At 25.0% G+C, this 19,799-nt stretch overlaps 3 protein-coding genes and 1 pseudogene across 3 annotated transcripts; 1 reads left to right on the top strand and 3 right to left on the bottom strand.

Annotated features, from left to right (window-relative positions):
• Positions 1-589: 589 nt before the first annotated feature.
• Positions 590-2,484, bottom strand: LOC140676261 (uncharacterized). Its single transcript, XM_072911156.1, has 6 exons — positions 2,444-2,484; positions 1,783-1,929; positions 1,439-1,691; positions 1,224-1,292; positions 1,018-1,107; positions 590-658 (listed from the first exon to the last, which is right to left on the bottom strand). Exons 1-6 carry the CDS (start codon positions 2,482-2,484, stop codon positions 590-592), a joined length of 669 nt encoding a protein of 222 aa, XP_072767257.1.
• Positions 2,485-10,635: 8,151 nt separating this feature from the next.
• Positions 10,636-12,689, bottom strand: LOC140676260 (uncharacterized). The gene is made up of 7 exons (XM_072911155.1): positions 12,612-12,689; positions 11,879-12,153; positions 11,543-11,701; positions 11,224-11,473; positions 11,001-11,069; positions 10,792-10,881; positions 10,636-10,705 (listed from the first exon to the last, which is right to left on the bottom strand). The coding sequence occupies exons 1-7, from the start codon at positions 12,687-12,689 to the stop codon at positions 10,646-10,648; spliced, it is 981 nt and encodes a 326-aa protein (XP_072767256.1). The 3' UTR covers positions 10,636-10,645.
• Positions 12,690-15,874: 3,185 nt separating this feature from the next.
• Positions 15,875-17,393, top strand: LOC140676522 (uncharacterized). Its single transcript, XM_072911655.1, has 5 exons — positions 15,875-16,017; positions 16,113-16,237; positions 16,332-16,688; positions 16,798-17,065; positions 17,174-17,393. The coding sequence occupies exons 1-5, from the start codon at positions 15,974-15,976 to the stop codon at positions 17,253-17,255; spliced, it is 876 nt and encodes a 291-aa protein (XP_072767756.1). The 5' UTR covers positions 15,875-15,973; the 3' UTR covers positions 17,256-17,393.
• Positions 17,394-17,525: 132 nt separating this feature from the next.
• Positions 17,526-19,295, bottom strand: LOC140676200 (serine palmitoyltransferase 1-like; annotated as a pseudogene).
• Between the last annotated feature and the right edge of the window lie 504 nt (positions 19,296-19,799).

The following is a 19,799-nucleotide window of genomic DNA, read 5'->3' as shown; positions in this document are numbered from 1 at the left end:
GAAATAGATGATAGATATAACGCCTTCTTTTACTACATTTATGTTACAAATATTAATGTTATGTTACTTACTGACATTTCTGTTTTTATTTTCTAATTCGAGAATTTGTATATAGTATCAATACATATAAAAAATTTATTAAATAACATTGACTTTAAACAATATTAATTAAAACACGTTAACAATATTAATATTATTGAACAATAGTAATTAAAAAAACCTAATAATAGAATAATATAAATACAAAAAATATTAATAAGAGACTTTTTTAATTGCAATGTGAAAAAGTTGTATCTTTTGATAAAATATATAGAATTTTACAACTTTATATATAAAAATAATTTTGTTTAAAAATTTTATTTAAGGATATGCATACATGTATATATATGTATATATAATTTATATTTTACCATATAATAGCATTTTTTTGCAATGTTATTAAAATGCTTTTCAAGCTTCGGAATATATAGTATTTTTATTAAAAATATTTACAAGAAATTGCTCTATATACAATTGTTTTATTAAAATTTGAATATTATTTGTTAACGCTCCTTCAAAATATTTATACATTGTATTAATCGTCATTTCTTTAAAATGCTTGCTTATTTATGTACAATTGTATTAATAAAACTACAACGGTCGTAATCGATGAACTGAACTGTAAAAGATATTAAATTAAATTAAAGGCTTCAGTGTGTACCATCCCTAGTAGGGAATTGGTTAGTTAAGAGCCAGACATGGTAAATATACGAATGCTAAATTTTTTTGTCTTGTTTCTCTTTAGTTTAGTTTTTGATTTCTCGTTTGAATCATCAGTGAGTGATACTGATAATAATCTAAACAAGAGATCAAGACATATATCAATAAAAAATTTGATGTTCTTATTTATTAAGCTTAACCAACAATATTTCCTATTAGTGATGACAAGATATTAATTCTTGTTTTTAAATAATTCTTGTATATTTAATAATTCGTATGGTAGATAATTACGTTTACACTAGACATTTTGCAACGTACCCCATAAAAAAATTTATAGCCATATTGAAAAAGTCCAATTCCGTAGAATCTGACTGGTGCATAAGTTATTCGCAATAAAAGCTGTGATATCTATATTAACATAATAAACACCTTTTTTAATGTACAATTTTTTAATTTTGTTCAAATCTTCAATCTTAGTTTATTTTAATAATCTGAAGTAAAAAAAAACTAATATTAAGACTTACATTTTCACGAAGTTCAACATCACAGGTAGAATATGGCACTTTATTTATTAAATTTCCTATTGCATTTGCCTGAAGTCGGAATATAAAACAATAACATTTGAATAATTCTTTTAATTTAGAATAAATCATGTAAAATTTGATATTGTTTAATAGTCAGATTATTGTTAAAAGAAAATTCCAGATAAACATTTTAAACTTGAATGCAAAATTAATACCTTGGTGCTGACTGTTTCGCATACATAATTAATGAAGAAAAGTTTCAAGACATTATGAAAAAGCCAGATTACTTCCACAATAAGGAATAGGGTTTTATTAGTTTTGATATGATTGTTGAGGAGTATCACGCCGAAAAGTTCACGCAAATTGAGCGCTAACCAGCAAAAATTACATGCCATTTTCAAAGCCATTTGTGGCCCAAATAGCGAATCTACATCACAAGATATTTTACGCAATTCCGCATGAAGATGTCTGAATAAACACAATATGAAATTTTACTGCTTAAAATAATTACAGCTGATAAAAATTTACATTTTTGATTGGATATAATTAATTCTCTTACATTACGATCCATATTATCCATTTGCTTGAAACTTGTGGAGACCTATGTTGATGAGTAGAATTTTCCCAAACTCGCTTTCTTCCACGTTTATCTGTTGTTAAGTCAAAAACATGTTGATTAACTTGATCAAACTTTAATCCGATGTATCTATAAATATAAAAGAAAATTAATAGATGAATGTGACAAGTATACATATAAATTTATTATTACATTTTGTGTATTAATATATTGAGATCTTAACAAATATCTTAAAAAAAAAGTGTTTTCATACATTCTATGTACAATATATAATATAATATAGGGTAAACCAGGGTATGATAGCCATACGAAAAAATGGCTATAGGCTGCAATTTTTCTAATAATCGCTACATAATGCGCTTTTTTAGTCATTAATCATTATTTACAACATCGATTGTCTTTGATAAGAATAGGGTATGATGGCCATACGGAAAAGATGGCCATTATACCCTAGTTTACCCTAGTTTCATAAATTTATACATATAATTATATTAAAATATAATTTTATAATAAATTTTTGTATACGTAAAAATGTACCAACCCAAAAATAGTTATAACAATTAAATCGTTGATCATGTTACAATAAGAACAATAATTTCGCACAAAGAGGGCATAGATATACATAGCTATTGAAATATTATACCCATATTCATTTCTCATCCAATATCCGACTGCATAGGTCATTATTATAATCAATAAGGACCATCCTAAGATGAGATATATCGTTTTTTTGTGTAGTTTGTGATAATCTGTCGTTGTTCCAATATTTAGCAATGTATTATCGACAATGTCAAGTTTCCTCAAATAATTTCTAAATTTCTGTCAAAAAGGCAGTGCGTTGGACAAATTAATGCTTGCAATCATAATTTGACAATTTTATAAGTGGATCTATAATTAATGTAGCTTACATAATGTAGCTTTAATAGTTGTATCTTCTTGAAAGAAAAATTAAAGAATATATATAAATGTTAATTTTATATATTTTCTTACTCTACATAAAGTAAATTAATATTATTAAATTATTAACTATATATTGAGAAAGGAAATTGTTATCAATAATTTATATCGCATTAGTATACATAATATGTGAAATATTGTATGTCTTTATGTGACAATTTGTTTTGCTAAACGGGAAAATAATAACTTAAAACTTTTGTAGCTATTTCAAATATCAAAAATGTTTAAATATGCAATCAAAATTGCTTATTATTCGTATGCAAATAATTAACAATTCTTTATTATACATACCTTATCATGATACACTCCGAACACGATTGACACTAATGTTACCAAAATGTCTAGCCCAACGCATATATAATATCCGATAGAATAATTAATAAAGTAAGATATTACTGTAAACTTTAGTAAAAGCAAATAAATTGGCCAAAATAGCAGTATATACAAGAGACCAAACCATTCTCTTGGGTGACCTACAGGGAATTCTATTATTCTTAAACCAGAAATATAACTGATTACGAAGAGCGGTGTTAAAAGTGCTCGAATGCTTTTAGTCATTACGTACAGCGTTTTGACTTCGAACTACATTTCATTTGTCAACTAGTTGTGCTATGCTTCACCAAATGATTACGATCATATATTTTCTTAATTTTTACTAGAGCACTTACAGTTATTGAAATAATCGATCTGTTGATAAGTTTGTACATCTACCGCAATATTTTTAAACATTTCGGATAATGAATAAGGTTTTTTTATCATAGAACATGCAAAGACATAATTAGAAACATAATTATGATATATTCATAACAAAAATATAAACATTGTTGTAATATATTTTTTTAATTTTTTTATTACAAGAATATGTATTCAATATACATGCATAATAATAACTATGTAACTGTATATTATACAGTTACATAGTTATTATTATGCATGTATATTGAAAAATGTAATTAAATAATAAAAGATAGTGTCCCATTTTATTAAATATCTAATTTTCAATAAATTTCTATTTTTTTTTAATGCTGAATAATGTTTTAAAAACAATGTATATATATATATATATATATATATATGTGTGTATAAGAAATATTCGTAAATCATTACTTTTCGTTACGTTAATAGTGATAATTTATTCGTGAAATATTGATTTTACATATATAAAATTGATTTTATGTAAAAAAAAGATTCTTATGATTAAGATAAAAAGAAAAGATATACTTGACATAAACATGAAATAAAAAATTTTGGGTTTTTTCTTACAATATTCCATACACAGAAATGACAAATATTTTTTTCTGTATATACACTATTACAATATATGAAGAATTTGTTTTGCATATCAATCATTAGATCATGTTTAATTTCATTTTAAGGTTTTAAGATTTATTATGCATTTAAGATTGTTTATGTGTTATAATATTTATACAATTCTTTTAACATATGTTTTTCATTTACCTGTATCTGTAACTATATTAATGTAATACAGCAGTCACAACACAGTACATAGACGTAATAAGTTGTAAAGATATAGACACTAAAATTTTCTTTTTTAAATACTTATGGATTTAATATATAATAATCCATAATATTTATAATGCATAATAATATAACAATTCGTATTCTTTAAAGGAATTTGAAACCAAACTGTAAAAGTACAACGGCATAAAACCGTCTCAATGACTGAGCAAATTGTAACAATAATTTAATAATAAAGAGTTTCAAAATATTATAGAAAAGAGAGATTATATATATATACTTATATATATAAACAATAGATTGTTAAAAATTGTGACATATTATTTTTTAGTCTATAATCTTAAACAATCCAAATGATGTTGGTCATTAAACTCTACGTTTTTTTCGTCAATTAGATGTGTGTTTGTGCTAGTTTCATCGCGCAGTAATGATAGTAGATCTTTTTGTAATTTTAGTTTTTGAGATACTCAGGGGTATTAAAATAATTAATCTATTGCTACTATTAGTTTCTATTGCAAAGTACCCAAATAGGAATAGATAATAGATATAACGCCTTTTTTTACTACGTTTATAATACAAATATTAATGTTATGTTACTTACTAACATTTCTGTTTTTATTTTCTAATTCAAGAGTTTGTATATAGAATCAATACGTAAAAAATTTATTAAATAACATTGATTTTAAAAAATATTAATTAAAAAATGTCAAAATACAATAGAATAATATAAATACAAGAAATATTAATAAGAGACTTTTTTAATTGCAATATGAAAAAGTTGTATCTTTTGATAAAATATATAGAATTTTACAACTTTATATAAAAATAATTTTGTTTAAAAATTTTGTTTAAGGATGCATACATGTATATATATAATTTATATTTTAACATATAATAGTACTTTTTTGCAATGTTATTAAAATGCTTTTCAAGCTTCGAAATATATAATATTTTTATTAAAAATATTTACAAGAAATTGCTCTATATACAATTGTTTTTATTAAAATTTGAATAATATTTGTTAACGCTCCTTCAAAATATTTATACATTGTATTAATCGTCATTTCTTTAAAATGCTTGCTTATTTATGTATGACTGTATTAATAAAACTACAACGGTCGTAATCGATGAGCTGAACTGTGAAAGATATTAAATTAAATTAAAGGCTTCAGCGTGTACCATCCCTAGTAGGGAATTGGTTAGTTAAGAGCCAGACATGGTAAATATACAAATGCCAAATTTTTTTGTCCTATTTCTCTTTATTTTACTTTTTGATTTCTCGCTTGGATCATCAGTGAGTGATACTGATAATAATCCAACAAGAGACCGAGACATATATTAATAAAGAATTTGATGTTCTTATTTATTAAGCCTAAACAACCATATTCCCTATTAGTGATGAAAGATATTAATTCTTGTTTTTAAATAATTCTTGTACATTTAATAATTCGTATGGTAGATAATTACGTTCACACTATAGACATTTTGCAACGTACCCCATAAAAAAATTTGTAGCCAAATTGAAAAAATCCAATTCCGTAGAATCTGACTGGTGCATAAGTTATTCGCAATAAAAGCTGTGATATCTATATTAATATAATAAACAACTTTTTTAATGTACAATTTTTTAATTTTGTTCAAACTTCAATTTTGATTTATTTTAATAATCTAAAGTAAAAAAAAGCCAATATTAATACTTACATTTTCACGAAGTTCAACATCATAGGTAGAATATGGAATTTTATTTATTAAATTTCCTGTTGCATTCGCCTGAGGTTGGAATATAAAACAATAACATTTGAATAATTCTTTTAATTTAGAAAAAACATGTAAAATTTGATATTGTTTAATAGTCAGATTATTGTTAAAAGAAAATTCCAGATACATTTTAAACTTGAATGCAGAATTAATACCTTGGTGCTGACTGTTTCGCATACATAATTAATGAAGAAAAGTGTCAAGACATTATGAAAAAGCCAGATTACTTCCACAATAAGGAATAGGGTTTTATTAGTTTTGATATGATTATTGAGGAGTATCACGCCGAAAAGTTCACGCAAATTGAGCGCTAACCAGCAAAAATTACATGCCATTTTCAAAGCCATTTGTGGCCCAAATAGCGAATCTACATCGCAAGATATTTTACGCAATTCCGCATGAAGATGTCTGAATAAACACAATGTAAAATTTTACTGCTTAAAATAATTACAGCTGATAAAAATTTACATTTTTGATTGGATATAATTAATTCTCTTACATTACGATCCATATTATCCATTTGCTTGAAACTTGTGGAGACCTATGTTGATGAGTAGAATTTTCCCAAACTCGCTTTCTTCCACGTTTATCTATTGTTAAGTCAAAAACATGTTGATTAACTTGATCAAACTTTAATCCGATGTATCTATAAAAATAAAAGAAAATTAATAGATGAATGTAACAAGTATACATATAAATTTATTATTACATTTTGTGTATTAATATATTGAGATCTTAACAAATATCTTAAAAAAAAAGTGTTTTCATACATTCTATGTACAATATATAATATAATATAGGGTAAACCAGGGTATGATAGCCATACGAAAAAATGGCTATAGGCTGCAATTTTTCTAATAATCGCTACATAATGCGCTTTTTTAGTCATTAATCATTATTTACAACATCGATTATCTTTGATAAGAATAGGGTATGATGGCCATACGGAAAAGATGGCCATTATACCCTAGTTTACTTTAGTTTCATAAATTTATACATATAATTATATTAAAACATAATTTTATAATAAATTTTTGTATACGTAAAAATGTACCAACCCAAAAATAGTTATAACAATTAAATCGTTGATCATGTTACAATAAGAGCAATAATTTCGCACAAAGAGGGCATACATATATGTAGCTATTGAAATATTATATTTATATTCGTTTTTCATCCAATATCCCATTGCGTAGGTCATTATTATAATCAATAAGAACCATTCTAGGATGAGATATATTGTTTTTTTGTGTAACTTATGATAATCTGTCGTTGTTCCAATTTTTAGCAATGTATTATCGACAATGTCGAGTTTCTCCAAACATTTTTTAAATTTCTGACACAAAAAAGCAGTGCGTTGAATAAATAATTAATGCTTACAATCATAGTTTGACAATTCTATAAGTGGATCTATAATTAATGTAGCTTACATAATGTAGCTTTAATAGTTGTATCTTCTTGAAAGAAAAATTAAAGAATATATATAAATGTTAATTTTATATATTTTCTTACTCTACATAAAGTAAATTAATATTATTAAATTATTAACTATATATTGAGAAAGGAAATTGTTATCAATAATTTATATCGCATTAGTATACATAATATGTGAAATATTGTATGTCTTTATGTGACAATTTGTTTTGCTAAATGGGAAAATAATACTTAAAACTTTTGTAGCTATTTCAGATATCAAAAATGTTTAAATATACAATTAAACATGCTTATTATTCATGTGTAAATAATTAACAATTCTTTATTATACGTACCTTATTATAATACACTCCGGACATAATTGATACTAATGTTACCAAAATGTCTAGCCCAACGCATATATAATACCCGATAGAATAATTAATAAAGTAAGATATTACTGTAAACTTTAGTAAAAGCAAATAAATTGACCAAAATAGCAGTATATACAAGAGACCAAACCATTTTCTTGGGTGACCTACAGGAAATTCTATTATTCTTAAACCAGAAATATAACTGATTATGGAGAGCGGTGTTAAAAGTGCTCGAATGCTTTTAGTCATTACGTACAGCGTTTCGACTTTGAACTATATTTCATTTGTCAACTAGTTGTGCTATGCTTCACCAAATGATTACGATCATATATTTTCTTAATTTTTACTAGAGCACTTACAGTTATTGAAATAATCGATCTGTTGATAAGTTTGTACATCTACCGCAATATTTTTAAACATTTCGGATAATGAATAAGGTTTTTTTATCATAGAACATGCAAAGATATAATTAGAAACATAATTATGATATATTCATAACAAAAATATAAACATTGTTGTAATATATTTAAAAAATTTTTTTATTATTAGAGTTTGCACAGTTATATATTTAAAAATGTAACTAAATAATAAAAGATAGTGTTTTATTTTACTAAATATCTATTTTTTTAACGGTGAATGATGTTTTAAAAACAATGTATGTATAGAAGTAATCGTAAATCGCTACTTTTTGTTACGTTAATAGTAATAATTAATCCGTTAAATATTGATTTTATATAAAGGAAAAGATTCTTATGACAACAATTAAGATAAAAAGATATATTTGACATAAACATGAAGTAAAAAATTTTAAGTTTTTTCTTACAATATTTCATACAAAGAACTGGCAAATATTTTACTGTATATATAGTACATTATTACAATATATAAAAAATTTGTTTTGCATATCAATTATTAGATCATGTTTAATTTTATTTTTTATTTTTTTAAATTTATTATGCATTTAAAATTGTTTAAGTGTTATATTATTCATACAATTCTTTTAACATATGTTTTTCATTTACCTGTATCTGTAACTATATTAATGTAATACAGCAGTCATAACACAGTACATAGACTGTGTAATAAGTTGTAAAGGTATAGACACTAGTACTTTTTTTTAAATACTTATGGATTTAATATATAATAATATTTATAATGCATAATAATATGATAAGTGAAGAAATAATATGACAATTGCCCTATTTGTAGTCAAACTGGAAAAGTTTAAGGTCATAAAAACCGGCAATTGAGCAAATTGTAACAATAATTTAATAATAAAGAGTTTCAAAATGTTATGGAAAAGACAGATTAAACGTATGCTTGTAAGCAATATATTATTAAAACTTGTGATATATTTTTTAAAAGTATCAGGTCGAAAAAATTACTAAGATTTACAGATGTGAAACCAAAGTAACATGCCATTCTGATAATCATTTGTTCTTGAAATATCTATTGTAATTTATCTCTGAAGATATTTTACATAATTCTAAATAGAAATGTTTGTAATGCAATATTAAGTCTTGCTATGACAATATATTATGATTGACTGAAAATTATATATATATATATATTTTTGTAATTCATTTACTGCTCGAAATTTTCAGAAATCTGCTGAAACGGATGCAACGTAAGATTTTGTCAAGCTTACATTATTTTATGATTATTATTATAATACTTGCGATCATGAAAACGTTGAATTTTTATTAATAATGACAATACATTTGATATTCTTTCAAGAAATAATTTTATTAAATATATTGTTTAAAGAAGTTTGTATAATAATTTATGTAGCCTATGCAGTGTGCAGTGTATTTTATGTTTTGATGGTAGTTTCTTTTCTAAATATAAATGCAAGAAATTTGCAATTTATTTCTCAATTATTTACTTCAGATATTTACAATAAATAAATAATCAAGACTATTTATTGATAAAGTGCATATATTGCATTAATATTCTCTTAGCTTATTATATTATAATATATTCCAAACACAATTGATAATAACACTGTGGAATAATTCAAACCTTGTATGTTGAAAAAACGGTTCACAAAAGACATAGAAAAACGACCTCGAAAATAATATGTATAAGAGATTAAACTATCTTTGTGAGATAATCTGTCGAAAACTCGATAATTAAACCAAATACATAATTGATTATCGGAAGCGACGAGAAAACTAAAACTTTCTTAATATAGTAGATATTGTTACGATTGCAAGCTATGTCATTATTATCGATCTGATACGGAATACGACAGTGTCTTATTCTAATTACTGATAATTGCTGCACTTACGCAATTACAATTATCGATCTGTTAAATTTCATTATGCTATTTTACATTGTTGACTATTAAAAAGTGTCTCGTGATAAATATGTTGTTTGTTTTTTTAACTAAGCAAACACATTTCCAACAATTATTGTTTTTGAAATACTTATTACTTTATTCTAATATTTGTACGATCATTGCACAATTATTATTAAAAAAATAAAATTTCAAATAATAATAGAATCAATTTTAACTAACATTAATTAAAAAATAAAATATATCAATATACAATTTCTAGTAAAATGATAGAAGGTAAAATTAAAAATAATTATAATTGTTTAAAAATAATTGAGAGAAAAGACAAGAAATAGATATTAAATTATTATCCATAAAAAAATAGAATAGAAAGTTTTAACGTTATTTTGCAATATTTTGTATAAAAAAATGTGATGAATGTTGTATAATTCTTAGCTGAAATGATAAATATAATTTTGAAAAAAATATATTTATAAGAAAAAGTTACGCACTTAATATTATATAAGTTGACATTTATTTATATATATGTGTAGTATGCTGATTAGCTGTACGTCCATTAAGGCGGCTATTTATTTACGTGTGCTTGTATGATTATAGTTAAAACAGTGGCAACAGATCTGATAAACTAAAAAAAAGATAACAGTATTTTATAGATATTTATAATGAGTTCCATTATTCGTAATAAGTAGTCATATCACTATTACAACGTACCCCTTGAAAGAATTTGAAACCAAACTGAAACAGTCCAAGTCCATAGAATTTTAGCGGCGCTTGAGTCAATTGTAATAGAAATTGTAAGATCTATAATTAAGAGAACAGACAATCTAGTGTACACAATTTATTTATGTCACATATTTTTCTTTAAATTTAAGTATATTTTCAATTAAAAAAATTCTAAGCAAATTTTTACTAAAACTTACATTTTCACGAATTTCAGTATCACAAATAGAATATGGTGCGTTATTTATAATATCTCCTGCTGCATTTGCCTGATATTAAAATGTATAAAATACTGTTTAATCTGACAATTTAATTTTAACATTGCTTAATAATCAAACAATCTCTAAAGGTAAATTTTATGGGTGTGTAAAAGAAAAAATACATATTTCAAATTTAATTGCAATATACAAATAAAACCGATACCTTCGCACTGACTCTTTCACATGTATAATTAATGAAAAAGAGTTTTATCATGTGCACAATAATCCATAAGAAGATTACAAAGAAAAGTTTCCCTGTTTCATTGGCGTAGCCCTTAATAAATATCGCTTCAAATATTTCCTGAATAGCTACTGATATGAAACCAAAATACAATCCCATTTTTAAAGTCAACTGTAGCCCAAATATTGAGTTTACCTCGCGAGATATATTACATAACTCCAAATGAAGATGCCTGCGTAAACGTGATATTAAGAATTATTGCATAAAAAGGATTTGAATTCATATTTAATTCGAGTCTTACATCACAATCCATATCATGTGTTCGCTGCTTAAAGTTTCCAAAACTTTTCGTTGACGTGATTGTAACACGTGATTATCCGTAACTTGTGTTATTCCGTTATTATTTCTTATTATCTTTTGAAGATTTTCATTGATTTGATCAAACTTTAATTCAAGGTAACTAAACATAAATAAAGCTAATAAAATATAATTATATTATTATTAATTAGATAACATATAAATTTATTTATATCGATGACTTTAAAATTTCAAAGAAGCTTAAATTTTTATATAACAATATAATTTTATTTTAGGCTAAAATAATTATAATACATATAAAACAGTATAATATACGAACCCAAGAATAGTAATGAAAATCATATCGTCAACAAAATTAGTATGCGCGCAATAATTGAGTATGCAAGGAACATAGATAATTATTATAGCACTAAGATTATTATATTGATCTTTCAACCATAGAGTCTCTATAATGTTCATTATTATCGATATCATCAACCATCCTAAAATGAGCCATACAGTTCTCTTGCGTAGCTTTTGGTAATTTGTCGTTGTTCCGAGTTGTTCTAAAGTATCGTCGACAATAGCGATTCTCTTTAGACATTTTTTAAGTTTCTATTGTAAAGAAATAATACAAACCGACAAATAGAAATTATTTTAATAATGTAATTATTGTATTTTTTCAAAAAGAGATGAACATTATTTTCTTATATTTTTTACGTTCTTTTAAAAATAATAGAAATTATTTTAAAGGTTGATTATTTTAATAATGTAATTATTGTATTTTTTCAAAAAGAGATAAATATTATTTTCATATACTTTTTACATTCTTTTAAGAATAATAATTTTATTAAATGTGTAATAAAAAGAAATTTGCTAATAATTTATACTGTATCAATAAGGTGTGAAACATTTTATGGCATTTTTATTTGGCAAAATAAATATTTTAAAGCACAGAAAATTAAGTTAATATAATTTATTATCATTATTATTATTTACTTTAAATATGTAAAAATTATTTAAGTTTGTTTCATAAGATTTATTTTATTATCAATAAACGATTATATACGTACCTTATCGTAATACACCACAAAGACGACTAATATTAACGTTATAAAAGCGTTGAACAATTTGCAAATTAATTCTGTCATAACATCATAACTATACGATGCTAAAGAAAAAACTGTATACATCAAAACCAAAAAATAAATCGACCAGAATAGCAGTATATATAGCAAACTGCACCATAGATGACCTGTCGGAAACTCGAAAACTTTTAAACCGCACACATAACCAGTTATCAAAAGTGGTGATAAAACTGACTGAAAATTTTTAATCATTATGTGCACTATTTCGATTATAAATCGCGTATTTTTTCTTAAATTAAATGATAGTACCAATTACACTTAATATAGTAATGATTATAGACATAAAAACTTGATATAGTAATGATTATAGACTTAACACTGACAATTTATATTTTTTTCTTAGAAAAAAGTGGGTCATCTCTCTTTTTTATCTGCGTAGATCGGATGCGCAACTACCTGCTGTTAATCAATTTGTTATAGCATAAAGATATACAAATTATATAAAATTGTGGATATTTTATTTGTTCTATAAAAAGAAAAATATTTTTTCTTTTGACGTTTATTAATATATTTCCACTTAACTCTAAGTTTAGCACAAGCATTGCTTATTTCCATATTTAATATCACACAGTCAACATATACACATAAAATACAGTTTAACATATTTAACACAATTTAATTTAATTTAATGACGAGAAATGTTATTTATTAGTATAAAATATTGTTTGAATCATTCGCATGTAACACGACGATATTAATAAACTGTGGTTTATCAAGACAACATTACTGAAGGACAGTAAAAAACCCACTGCTTTGCCTTTTCTTTTTTCTTTCTTGCGCAAAATTTTATCTATTATACTAATGTATAGCGCATGTATATGTATGTGTATCTAGATAGAATAGAAAGCAATAACGTCAAAATGACAAGAAAATGACTATAAAACACTTTTATCAATTATATAATTCGATCATTTTCTTGTCATTACTTTGACGTTATCGTGACTTCTCTTTTCTGGATACATAAAAGTACCTTATCTTTATTTCTACAGTAACAATAATAACAGTAGATTTTTCATTTCATTTTAATTAAGTTCCTAAACTAATATTATATTGATATAATTGATTTATTAAGTTTTACATATCGAAAGAAAACAGATGATAGATAGAATATCTTTTATTTTTTTATTAGAAAGAGAAAGAAATATGTTATTATATTTTATTATATTATAAATGTACTGTTACAAATATAAGAAATATATATACGGGACGCTGTTCTCTCTCTTAACGCTTTTTTCGTTTTATTTTTCAACTTGGGAATTTATATGGCACAATTACTTATATCTAAAAATGTTATAAACAAGATAGTGTCATACCTTCATTATTTAATTATATTCTTTTAAAAAAATAAAAATTATATAACAATAAATTAATACAAGAGAAATAATCACAAAACCTTTTTTCTTGCTATTACGGTATATCATGAGTAACATTATTGAATAAAATACATAAAAACAGATGTTATGTAAATATTGTATTATAATATAATATAAAATTAAATAAATAATTAAAAATAAAATCATAAGATAAAATAAAATCGACATATTCTATTAATACAATAGAAATTTTTTATGCCATGGAGTTTTTCGCGTGGGGTTTCTTGCGACACAAAGTATATGAGACTCTGCCGCAAGATCCAGAAGATTTTAAAAATAGAATTCGTAACGCATGTACGAAAATCATTCTTTCGATGATTACCAAAGTGAGAAAAAAATTTTATGCGGAGGATTGCTTTATGTTTAGAAGAAAATGGAGGTTACATTGAACACATATTATAAGCATAAAAGAAAGGTTTTCTGTTTAAATTTACTATATATTATTTCTTATTTTATCTATGTTATTATATTTTAATCGTGTTATTATATTTTAATTGTGTTATTTGTGTTATTGTATTTTAATGGTGTTATCTATGTTATTTTATTTATATAATTAAATATTAACAATTATACTGTATATTAAAAGCCGATTTCAGTTTCCTCATTCCCTATCGGATTTGCATTTAAGGTATCAATCATGTAATTTTTTCACTTTTTACAAAGAAAAAATTATATGATCGATCCTCTGATTTTATTATTTTTCAATTATGTGCACATACATATATTAACATCATCTTACGAATTCTATTTTTAAAATCTTCTGGATCTTGCGGCAGAGTCTCATATACTTTGCGTCGCAAGAAATCCCACGCGAAAAACTCCATGGCATAAAAAATTTTTAATGATTCTTACAAAAAAATTTTTGATGATTCTTACAAACAAAAATGTAGGCAGGGTATCAATCATGTAATTTTTTTACTCGGTAAAGCATGCCCCTGCCGATCGTCAGATAGGCAACCCAACTTACTGATCTATATGTTGCGGAAGCACTCTATATATTAGAAAAGATTAAAAATTATATATACATTGAATATTATATTTCACTATTATTTTAATATAGTTTCTATAATGTATATTATATTTGTCAAAATACTGAATTATTTGTGTGCAATTGTGTATTAATATTTTACAGTTATTAATGATTGTGACAAATGTTATAAAATGTAAAAAATAGATAATAATATTTTTTTTTAAATACTTGTAATAGATCATTATATAAGAAAATTGAAATTTATTCCTAGAACAAATTCTAAATCAAAATTGGGAGTCTTAATAACTCGTAGAATCTGATTAGAGCTTGAGACTGATTTGCAATAATAACTATATGATATATATATATATATATATATTAACACAATTACATAATGTACATATTTATCATTTCATGTTTTGTAATTAAAATTTAAAAAGTCAATGTTTATTTTAATAAAAACTTTTAACCGAATTTCATTTTATTACGAATTTTAAAACATGAAAATGTAAAATATGTACAGCTGAAATTGTCTTTGATACAGTAATGTTATTGTAACGCCATTAAAAAATCCATTAAGAAGGGAATTATTTAAATTTATAAACAGAAAAATGAATAGACCTATTACATTTGTCATAGTTTATCAAACGTTCTGATTGGCTATCGAATAGAGAATTTTTAGAAACCTTGAACTGCACTATGTGATTGCGTTCAAAAACCTATTCATCGGAGTAGTCTTTGATTGACCAATCAGAATCAATATTTGCTCTTTTTGATTGACCAATCAAAAGCTATTTTACTCCAATGAGTGGATTTTCGAACGCAACTTTTGGATTAATGTGCATTGGAGGGAAAAGAGAGAAGAAAATAGTGTGTAAAAAAAACTTTAAACATCACACAAGCTACATATAAATATCTAAAGTTTAGTGAGTCTCATTTGAAAAATGCAGAAAGAGTCAAAAGGCACTCCAAAAGGACGTAATCGGAGGTAAAATTACTTTAATTAAGTGAAATATATTGTGTGATATATATTATAAAATGTGTATCTTAATTTGTGTACAATGGATGTTTTTGTTTTTACAGAATTCATGATCCAAATGTATCAGAGATTGCAGGAAGGCCTGCATTGGATGTCACATTACCTAATATTCCAAGAAGCAATTCTCTTCGCAATAGACCATCCATGATGCCAAGTGAGATTACTCAGAGTAAGAGTTTTATCAGTACTTAATTTTGTTAGATTTTGTTGACTGCTCTTTTGCTGGATTAGTATAATAATGCATTATATATTACTTCTCATAGAAATGTTGAAAAAGAAGATTGCGGTAAACAGTAGGCAGTCAATTATGCCATTGCATTTGTCAAAGAACGTGGAGACCGAATGTAGACAAAAGAAGGCAGACACTGAAAGTAAAGAGGTAGAACTTGGACTTCTTTACGATGAATATTTACAAGCTATAATGATGGATCTCATAATAAAGAAAAAGACTGAAGAGAAAAAGCATTTGATGGTTATGCAATTGGCCACTATAGCACAAGAGATTGATCAAGATACAAAAAAACTAATGAAAATTAAATCAAGAGAACGTGATATAATAAACTTAAGCTTGGCACAAAAAGAGGTAGATGCGCAATTAGCTGCAGTAACAAAGTGTACCAGTAAGATTTAAACTTTTCAAAATTATATAAAAGTTTTATTCATGTGGGATTGTATATTAAAATATAAATATATTGTATTATAAAATATATTACATTTATATTTTTACAGAACATGAAGCGTTTAAGGTTGCAAAAGATATATTATCTAAGTTGGAGTCTCTTCTACAACCTTTGAACATATTACGGTGTAATGGTATAATACTTCCTAAGACACAAGATGAATGGGAAAGGACTCGAGAAATATTAACAAAATGTTCAAGTACTTTAAAGAACATCTTAAATTTAATTGGATCAAAAGGCGAAAAGTATTGCGCTGTTAATGATGGATTGAAGAATTTTATTAAAACATATAATAAAACAGCAAATCTTCAGAAGAAGTATGTATATGTGTGATTTTGTAACAGCTCTACTTTTTAGAAATTTATTACAAATTAATTATTTATACGTATAAGATTATAAATTATGTATTTATTTATATCTTTCAGATTGGAAGAAACACTCTGCAATTTACAAGTAATAATTTTGAAAAACGCTTCATTTTCGTTAATGGATTCTGAAAGTCAATAGATACAAATAATTTGCGAAAGAAAAATATAATATTTATTATAGACTATATATAAATGAATAAAAAATTTTTTGCAAGTATTTTTCATTAAAAAAATGTATTATATATTGTTGAGAATATCAATAACAATTAAATCTACTTTTTTATGACAAAAATTGAGTTTTTATTAACATATCTTATTCAATTTATATATAAAAAAAAAGTGAAAATTAATTTTTATTTTATTTAGTAATAATAACAAATATATACTCTAATATTAATAACTCTAATAGTGTTACAAAAAGAAATTTATTTATCAAATTATATCTGCATCAATACATAATATAATATAGTATAATATATGTAATAAATGTAAAAATTATATTAGCTTTATTTGTTATATATATATATATATATATATATATATATATATATTTTATATTTTCTGTACAATTTATTTCAATCATGAAATAATAAAATTTCTTCTGTACATTTTTTCAAAATACGTAATGCAAAATTGATATCGTTTTTATTTAAATTAGCAGATATACAAAGGCTAAGACTAGGTCTATGCAAAACTTTTTCCACTTCCAAATAAGTGGGAAGTATAACTGCCAAATTGTTTTCTATACATTTACTAGATATTGCCGATAGTAATTTTTCTTCAATGGCAAAATCTTTCTTTTCTTTTAAATATACATGCTTTAAAGGTGATTCTGCAAAACTTGAGCATTCTAACATTGATATTTCCTTAAGACCACTGTCTATCGCTAAAGCATTATCTCTTAATGATTGAAAAATTTGCAAGTTATTTTCTATGATATCTAAAGAAGTGATAGCAGCAGATGCCAAAAGAGGCGGCTGAGATGCTGAGAAAAAACCAAACCAGATAAACATTGATGATCAATAACAAATGATGTTCCCACACAAAAACCTCCAATAGTTCCTATAGCCCCTTCTAAAGATCCTAAAGAATATAAATATTATTATTATTGTTATATAAACATATTAATATATTTATTTGTAATTTTAAAATATATAATTTTTCTCACCCATTATCATGTCTATTTCATTCCCAGGAATATTAAAATATTCAGTAACACCTTTTCCATGTAGACCAATGGTACCAAATGATATTGATTCATCAATAAAAATTCTCAATTTATATTGTTTACAAAGATCTAATAATTCAGGCAAGGGACAAATGTTTCCTGTGTTCATATAGATGCCTTCTATTATCAGAAAATGTTTAGTTTTTGCAGCTTTTTTAGGATGTTATTTATCTGCTTCCATTTGCTTCATTAACAGATTATTTAAATCTTGAACATTATTGTGCTTGAAATATTGTATATTTCCGCGAGAGGCATCTAATCCTTTTTGAATTGCAAAATTTACTTGATCATCAACGAATATCAAGTCATTACGTTTATTAGGCTGGAATTGCAGATGCTGTAGTAACAAATCCATAGGAATAAATAATAGCTTCTTCTACATTCATAAAACTAGCCAAGCGTTTTTCTAATTCAAGATGTACATCAACAGTCCCATAAAATGATCGTGGTCCACAAGAACCAACACCATATTTCTTTATAGCTGTTACTGCGCTCTCTATTATTTCTGAGCTGTCACTTAAACCCAAATAATTATGTGTACCCAAATTGAGACAGTCTTTACCGTTAACTGCTATTCGTTTTCCAATTTTAGAAGTAATGTATTTAGGATTTAACAAAGGATGTCTTTCTGGTACTAGAGATTCTGGTCGATATTCTGCTAATTTACGCTCCATCAATTCTTCCGATGGTATTGAATCATGATTGCTATTTCGCTTTTTAGAAATAAACTAAGCTAGCCAAATCACTAAAATCACTTGTAAAAAGATGTGATAATGCAGTAAAAAGGTACTTCGCAAAATCTCTACCGATTCAACAAATAAAAACTTTGTGCTCATTATTCTTGTCTTATGCAAGCACTTCGCTGTTTTATGATAAAATTTAAACTATAATGATACATATATACAAGTCTGTGATTGTAGAACAGGCTATGTGATGATATATATATATATATATATATATATATATATATATATATATATATATATATATATATATATATATATATATATATATATATATATATAGATAACCTTATATTTATCAGAATTATCGTTAACCTTATGTGCTCATAAATATCATTATAGTTTAAACTTTATCAGCGAAGTGCTTGCATAAGACAAAAATAATGAGCGCAAAATTTTTATTTGTTGAATCGGTAGAGATTTTGAAGTATCTCTTTACAAGTGATTTTAGTGATTTGGACCTCTTATCCTACGACAAAAAATCCTTTTATGCTACGACCGCGAAAGGAGAATTATACCCCCACTCTCAAATTTTTGCCGTAGGATCAGAGGTTTAAAGGTGCCTTTTCATGTTGACGCTCGACGCTCATTTTTGACGTCAAAACAGATCACGTGATCAAAATTGACGAATTGGTATTTTTATTTTTGGTCACGTGATGTCTTTTCACGCTGAAAATGAGCGTCGAGCGTCAGCATGAAATAGCACCTTAAG

This window comes from Anoplolepis gracilipes, chromosome 2, assembly GCF_047496725.1.
Source record: "Anoplolepis gracilipes chromosome 2, ASM4749672v1, whole genome shotgun sequence".
Taxonomy (NCBI): domain Eukaryota; kingdom Metazoa; phylum Arthropoda; class Insecta; order Hymenoptera; family Formicidae; genus Anoplolepis; species Anoplolepis gracilipes.
The sequence above is the reverse complement of the archived record's forward strand: the minus strand, read 5'-3'. Positions and strand labels throughout refer to the sequence as shown.

Coding starts and splice junctions, on each gene's coding strand:
- LOC140676260 (XM_072911155.1), bottom strand. CDS start 12,689: ATGACAGAATTAATTTGCAAATTGTTCAACGCTTTTATAACGTTAATA. Junction 11,070..11,223: donor GTGAAAGAGTCAGTGCGAAG/GTATCGGTTTTA, acceptor TTTTAATATCAG/GCAAATGCAGCAGGAGATAT. Junction 10,706..10,791: donor GTTTCAAATTCTTTCAAGGG/GTACGTTGTAAT, acceptor TCTTTTTTTTAG/TTTATCAGATCTGTTGCCAC.
- LOC140676261 (XM_072911156.1), bottom strand. CDS start 2,484: ATGACCTATGCAGTCGGATATTGGATGAGAAATGAATATGG. Junction 1,692..1,782: donor TGGATAATATGGATCGTAAT/GTAAGAGAATTA, acceptor GTGTTTATTCAG/ACATCTTCATGCGGAATTGC. Junction 659..1,017: donor GCTATAAATTTTTTTATGGG/GTACGTTGCAAA, acceptor TATCTTTTACAG/TTCAGTTCATCGATTACGAC.
- LOC140676522 (XM_072911655.1), top strand. CDS start 15,974: ATGCAGAAAGAGTCAAAAGGCACTCCAAAAGGACGTAATCGGAG. Junction 16,238..16,331: donor GCCAAGTGAGATTACTCAGA/GTAAGAGTTTTA, acceptor TACTTCTCATAG/AAATGTTGAAAAAGAAGATT. Junction 16,689..16,797: donor TGCAGTAACAAAGTGTACCA/GTAAGATTTAAA, acceptor ATATTTTTACAG/AACATGAAGCGTTTAAGGTT.